At 37.2% G+C, this 7,406-nt stretch overlaps 1 protein-coding gene across 1 annotated transcript; it reads left to right on the top strand.

Annotated features, from left to right (window-relative positions):
* On the top strand, positions 1,417 to 7,269 carry LOC109849000. Its single transcript, XM_020418761.1, has 8 exons — positions 1,417 to 1,815; positions 3,786 to 3,933; positions 4,063 to 4,213; positions 4,625 to 4,750; positions 4,836 to 4,916; positions 4,994 to 5,186; positions 5,959 to 6,226; positions 6,776 to 7,269. The coding sequence occupies exons 1-8, from the start codon at positions 1,591 to 1,593 to the stop codon at positions 7,015 to 7,017; spliced, it is 1,434 nt and encodes a 477-aa protein (XP_020274350.1). The 5' UTR covers positions 1,417 to 1,590; the 3' UTR covers positions 7,018 to 7,269.

The following is a 7,406-nucleotide window of genomic DNA, read 5'->3' as shown; positions in this document are numbered from 1 at the left end:
CCCCCCCCCCACAAAAAAAAAATTTCTATTTTCCTTCTTTTTCTCTATTCATGTGAGGGAGGGGATGAATCTTTATAGATTTGTAGAAAATCTCCTTGTGCATAGTGTTATTTAATTGGTCCCAAATACCGCCACGTTGGCAGCCATGTAGGCCATACGTAAGGACCATGTAACTCAATTTGGTTGGAATTTTGGCTTCGGCCAAAATATAGGCTAATTTGTCACCTAGTCTACATAATATACCAAATTGCCGCCGGTTAAGGAATATACCAATGTGTTACTAAGGGTCAACAAAATACACCAATCTGGTAATTTTGCCGTTCAAAATCACACAAGACCTCCCAATAACTTTTGAAGCAAATTTCCAATAAATTTTGGGTAAATAACACTAATCCTCCATTAACTTTCAAAACACATTTTATGTTGTTTTTTGGTTCTAATTTATGGGGGTTATCTACAAAATTCAAAACTTAATTGGGGATTTTATGCAAAATGCAAAAGTTTTTTTTGGGTAGTCGATATTGAAAGTTATTGTGGATTTACTGCAAAGCAGTGAAAGTCCTTGGGGGTTTAGTATAATTTACCTTTTCCCTTAATATTTTCTTTTCTTGGGTTCCTGAGTTTTTTTTTTCTTTTCAATTTTAGCGTCTTAAGTCATTGAAATTGATATTGCAAGAGAAACACTAATCTCATGCTGACTCATTTGATTTCAACGACTACATGGAAATTTCAAAAGTTTAGCGGACTAACAGCAAAAACATTAAGGGGTTGTTTGGTTCGTTTCCTAGATATAAGGAAATGCATTTCTATATACAAAAACATAAGTTTTGAGTTTTTTAAACTTTTCCAAGAAATAGATTGTTTCGTTTTAGTTCGCAAAAAAATGATGAGAAACCAATAAATTTATTTTTCTTGTGTTTGGTTCGCATGAAAAAAAAGAGAAATTTTTTGTTTATATGGCAAAAAGCTGACGTGGCTGCAATTTTCGTCGATTTCACGAGGTTGAGGAAGGAATTGGGGGAGAGAAAAAAATCTGATGTGGCGGCGATTTTCACCGAGTTTCCTTTCTTCAACCCTAACGAACCAAAGATGGGAAAAAAACCCGACGGAAAGCTTATATCCTAAATGATAAGAAAATAGCTAAAAGAATAAATTTTTTTAATTAGGACAAAATTAGCAGATAAATCCTAAAACGGCATATTCCTCCAAATTCTTTCTCCTGTTCAAAAAATAAGATGATTAGCGGCAACCGGAGCTCGCGTCCAAAATCAGCACCAAGTTTGAGTAGAACTCCATCCATTTCTGTATACACACCAAAATACAGTCTCCGTGGGCCCCAAGGGTGGCATAACGGTAAATACGGTCCTACTTTCGCAATAAAAACACAGGCACCCTGGTCCAAATCTTCGCTGTGCTTGTGCGAGCCATTTCGAAAGGAGAGAAAAGAGCCCCAATTCCATGGCGATCTCCAAAACCCTAACCCTAGCTTAGCTTCTCTCTGGTCCCAAATCACTCTCTTCTCAATTCAACTCAATTGCTGTAATAAGAGGAGCAGAGTTAAGAGAGGGAGGGAGGGAGAGAGGGGAGAGAATGGAGAACCCTAAGAAGTCTCTGCTCCGGCTCAGGCTTAGGGTTACGGCGAAGAAGAGGGGGAGGGATCCGAGCAGATCCGGCGGCGGCTCCGCCCGAAAGATCCAGAGGGAGTGCGTGAATTCGGTGAAGAAGCTGCAGAGGCGGGAGATCGGAGGGTTTCCGAGGATGGCACGCGGGGCTTCCTCAAATGCCCCTGAGAAGTTTCGGAATATCCAGCTCCAGGTCAGTTCTTTTCATCTGTTTGATCTTGGGTTTTGTGTTGATTGGGAGAATAAGGGTTTGAATTTCTGGGTTCGGGGTGTCAAATTTAGTTGTTAATTTGGAAATCCTTGAGCATTATTGGTGGCTATGTTGTATTCTAGTACTCCAAAGTCCAAACTTGTAATTGGGGGGTTTTTCTACTTCCCTTGGGTTCTGAGTCCTTCTGCCTAGCTGTAATTATTGCTTCCCCGGGGGAAAATTTGTTCTTGGAGGCGGAAGGTTGGTGAGTTTAGTTGATTGATCCTGTAACTGTGGTTATTTATTATGAGCTCCATTGCTCGTGAGTTTTCTCTGGGAACTATGATTGGAATCATCAGGATTCATGGACTTCAGTATGTTATATTTCACATCTAAAACATGTAGATACTTACAAAGGTACATCAGTTAATCAAAACGGAGCTTCCCCTTGTAGGAAAATGCAAATCCTCACCATTTTCAGGTACAAATCCAAGAGGGGGGCGAGAAGTTTACTTTTAGGGTCCATTTAGTCCCACTTCAACTATATGGGAGTTTGATTTGGGTTTACAAGGGATCTAGGATCTCTGTCTAACAACTAGCTTTTAGGGGCGAGTCCTCCTTTTTCCTTTCCAAGTGGTAGCAGAGCCAACCCTACCTTCCCGGTTGCATACGAACGGCATGAATGGTGACATTGGTGTTGCAGTGTTTGACAGGGACTTGACCACTGCACAGCTAGCCTTCATGGGCTTTGGGTCTGGAAGCGTGGACCTTGGTGATATGTTAGGGTCTATTTAGTCCTGTATTGACTATATGGGAAGTTAGATGTCAGTTTATAAGCGGGTTTAGGCTCTTTCCCTCTAACAACTAGCTTGAAGCGGGTTTTTCTAGGTCTTTCCCTCTACTCTATTTTTAAGGGTAAGCATTGGTGCATAAATCTATTGAAAGATCAGAAATGCAGATCAACTTTAAAGCTCGTGTTGAAGTTATTAGGAAGTCCCAAAAATCATTATACAGAGGAATTAACATGAGCACAAAAATAGATTCCAATTAGGTCATTCATAGGTTTCACTCGAAGCTAGTAGAATAAGGCATGTTGACCAATGGTGGTTGACAATCCAAAGGAGCATAGCATATTTTGTGTTGGTATTCTACTCGTTATGCCTCATTTTTTTTGTATATGTAAACATAGACATCTACAAATAAAATTGGTGTTACTACTGGAAAATAGAAGGTGTGGTGATGATAATACATTGTAGATCTTTCCAATGACCTGATTGAATCCATTAAATTTGATGGAAAAAAGAGAATATTTTTAATCAAATAGTTGAACATAAAATGACCTAAATAACGAAAAAGAGATAATTATGTTCTAGTCGAATCAAGATTCAGGTTCAACTAATAAGAACAAACTTACTCAGTGATGATTTATGAGTAATGCGTGTGACATGCTACTTCATATGATAAGCGGTACACAAGGAGTAATCAGATGATTCTTGGATTCACAATCTAGTTGTAAGCATTTCTCAGACATTTAATAATTATGCATGTACCTTTAAAAACATGTTAAACAAAGAATTATTATAATAGAAACTTTCATCTTTTGTAAAACATAGAACAAGCTAGTTTAGCTTGAAACTCTATCATCAACTATATCTGATCACCATAAAATAAACCACATTACTAATATGTAATTTTGAATTAGCCATAAAACGAGCCTCATTTACTTCATATCTATTGTTCCTTTAAAATTTGTTCTAACTGCCAGGTTTTCTGATATTACATTATATTTGATCACCATTTTACTGTCTTTATTAAACTATGTGATGTGATATGTTTGTCACAGACTCACACGTGTTGGCATAGAAACAGAATGCACCTTAATATGTGAATTGCACAATCTGTTGCTTATTGCTTACTTTTTTAATGGCTTTATGGTTACACTAGTTCATATTTTCACTTTTGGGTCAACGCAGGAGGAGTTTGATACATACGATCACAACGTTCATTGGTTTCTGAAACTACAGTTTCTCAAGAAACGATCTAAAATCATTGAGATTGTTGCAGCAAAAGATGTTATATTTGCTTTAGCTCAATCTGGCCTCTGTGCGGCTTTTAGTCGAAGTAAGCCTTTCACAGACTGTTTTTTGAAAATTTTACTTGATTCTGTTTAAGCCTTCTGCAGACTGTTCTTTTGAACTTTTTTTTAGTTGATTCTGATTGTTGCTGGTATTTGTGTTCTTTTGTTGACAGCAATAAACAGACGTATATGCTTCTTGAACATTAGCCCTGATGAAGTGATTAGAAGCCTTTTCTATAATAAGAACAATGATTCACTCATAACAGTATCAGTTTATGCATCGGATCATTTTAGTTCCTTGAAATGCCGAACTACCCCAGTAGAGTAAGAATCCTTTTTTTCATGCAAGCAATGCTTTTCAATGGATATTATATCTCATTAGTTTCATTAATGTATTTTTCCATTCCATCTTGTTTGGTACTTGGTATAACACGATAGAGTTCCGAGAGCTCAAATCTTATATGAACATAAAGGAAAAAAGAAGAAGAAGAAAAAAGTAACTTTGCTTGTGGTCTTTTGTTGTAACCTCATTGTTACATCCTTTAGAATAAAATTTAAAATTTTTAAAGCTGGTTGTTTGACAACAATTATTTTTTGCTGAGCTGATAAGTCGTAATTGCTTGTTATCTTACTGAAGAAATCATCTTACCTTGGAGTTCATGGTCTATTTTGTTTTAATTTTTGAAACCAAGAAGCTTTTAGATCTCTAACTATTCTTTTGCTTGAATCTAACAGGTATATCAGGAGGAACCAATTAGATGCTGGATTCCCTCTTTTTGAAACAGAGTCCCTTAAGTGGCCTGGTTTTGTTGAATTCGATGATGTAAATGGAAAAGTACTAACTTATTCGGCCCAAGATGGGTGAGTTAACTTATTCCGGTTTACCATTTTTTCGCTTTTGGTTTGTATTGTCTATGTGGTCAATCTGACTTCGTGCGCTTTGCAGCATCTACAAGGTCTTTGATCTAAAGAATTACTCATTTTTATACTCAATATCTGATAAGAACGTGCAGGAGATCAAAATCAGGTTTCGTTATTTTTGGTGGTAAAATTTCTGTTCCCTTTTACGTCAGTTGATCTCTAAATAGAAATTTCTGTGCACAGTCCAGGAATCATGCTGTTAATATACCACAGAACTCCTGGTTATGTTCCACTGAAGATACTCTCCATTGAAGATGGAACAATATTAAAATCTTTCAATCATTTGTTACACCGGAACAAAAAGGTTGACTTCATTGAGCAGTTCAATGAGAAGCTCTTGGTCAAACAAGAAAATGAGAATCTCCAAATTCTTGATGTATGTATCCACAATAGACTTCTTATGTTCCCTTTGAGAATATATTAATTTTGTTTTATTATAACTAGAATTTTTTTTCCATGTAACTAGTGTTTTATATTATTGGAATGTGGCTTGGTATACTTTATGGTCAGTGCAATAGGAATAGTGGGGAATGGTTTTTTGTTACATAGATCCTAATTGAACTTTTTCGTGGATTTGTTTGCTTCTTTCTAGGATCTAGTGATGTTATTGTTAGTAATACGGAGGGCGTTTGGGAAGACTTATTTTTGAAAGCTTATAAGCTATGTTGGCTTTTAGTTGCTTTTAGCTTTTATGATAAAAATACTATAAAAATTGTTTCTGTAGAAGAATTTGTCTGGTCAAACTTAGCTTATACAGGTGAGCTGATAAGCTAGTTTTTTAAAAGCTGGGGTACACCAACTTTTGAAAATGACACTTATAAGCTATCTTATTTATTACTTTACCAAACAGGTAGAAATGAAAAAAGCTAGCTTAAAAGCTAGTTTGAACAAAAAATAAGCCTTCCCAAACACTTCACAAATTATAGCTCGCTCATCTTTTAATGGCTATTTTATTGGAGGTGTGGCAATGTTTGTTTCCTTTACTTTCAACTTGAGAAATGAAAATTGGGATTTCTACGTAACTAAACCTCACTATATTAGGGTTTAAGGAATTACATTCATTTACTTGGGTGTTGTCAATCATGCTTGTACTCCATGAACATGCTTCTAAACTCTTGACTGAAATCGCTGAACTTTTTTTTGGCCAGGTGAGGAATTCAGATCTGACAGAAGTTAGTAGGACAGAGTTTATGACCCCTTCAGCATTCATCTTCCTTTATGAGAACCATCTCTTCTTAACGTTTAGAGACAGAACTGTGGCTGTTTGGAATTTCCGTGGAGAACTTGTCACCTCCTTTGAAGACCACTTGCTGTGGCACCCAGACTGTAATACGAACAATATTTACATCACAAGTGATCAGGATCTTATAATTTCATACTGCAAAGCGGAAGAAGGATGCGAAGATGATGGGGAAGGTAACTTCCAAAATTTGGTTCTCCACGGCGTACATTTGACTTAGTGGACCATGGCCCCTGACTGCTAATAGGGAGATTTCACAAAAAAGCCCTGAACTTTAGAAGGTTGGCACAAGATGTCCTTAATGTGATAAATTATAGAAAATCCTTCTTTGTCCCACTTGTAACATGACAGGTCTACTTTAACTTGTCATGCGGACACATGACAACTTTTGGTCAATTTTTTCTCCATCTGCTAAATGTAACTTATATATTATCCTTTCTGGCAAATTATATACTCAAACCATTTAGCACTAGTTACGAAAATTACCAATAGTTCAAGAGGGTTTAGTTATACTTTGAAGGTTCAGTGGGGGTTTCTATGATTTACAAAGTCCATGGAGGTTTTCCTAAATCTACCCTTGCTAATATTAGTATCATCACCATCATTATCACAAACGATCATCATCATCATCATGATGCTCATGAATATCACCCATTGTCATGATTCTCATTCTGCGTGCCCATATTATTGAAAAGTGAATGAAACATAGAAATTATCTGCTCCAGTTTCAGCTGTCGGGTCCATCAACATGAGCAACATATTGACGGGTAAGTGCATCGCCAAGATATGCTCGAGTGATACAACACTGCAGATAAGCCCTCGCCGGAGAGGTGATGGTGGCAGGTCTTCCATCCGTAGCACGGTCAAGGAGGCTCTTGAGGATGTAACGGCCCTCTTCTACGATGAGGACAGGAACGAGATCTACACCGGAAACAAGCAAGGTTTGATTCATGTTTGGTCCAATTAGAGCTCTACTTATCTTTCTGGAGCCAACCTTAATTTGTAGCATACGTAGGCAGCTGCTCATCCCCAGGGGAAAAGGGGTTTGTGTAAGAGCATGTACGAGTCTGTAGCCACACAATGTTTTGAAATTCTTGTGTTGTCTTTTGTGCTCTATGTTATGTAACGTGTGTGCCATGTAATTTTATGCGCTCTGTATTGCTTTCCAGGAAAAAGCTGTGTTGTGCCAAATAATTTAAAATCTCTTTTTCCATCAGTATTCTTTTCTAAGTCCCTTTTTTTGGTTGTTGCCTTTCCTAGCATTTGGCAGCGTAATTGAGATTTGATGATATTTGCACTTGAAGGATGAATTGGTATATAAGCCCATACCAGGTTGAAAAGATATGGCTCGGTATC

Source organism: Asparagus officinalis, chromosome 7 (genome assembly GCF_001876935.1).
Source record: "Asparagus officinalis chromosome 7, Aspof.V1, whole genome shotgun sequence".
Classification (NCBI taxonomy): domain Eukaryota; kingdom Viridiplantae; phylum Streptophyta; class Magnoliopsida; order Asparagales; family Asparagaceae; genus Asparagus; species Asparagus officinalis.
Note: the sequence above shows the minus strand (reverse complement) of the source record. Positions and strands in the feature narration are given on the sequence as shown.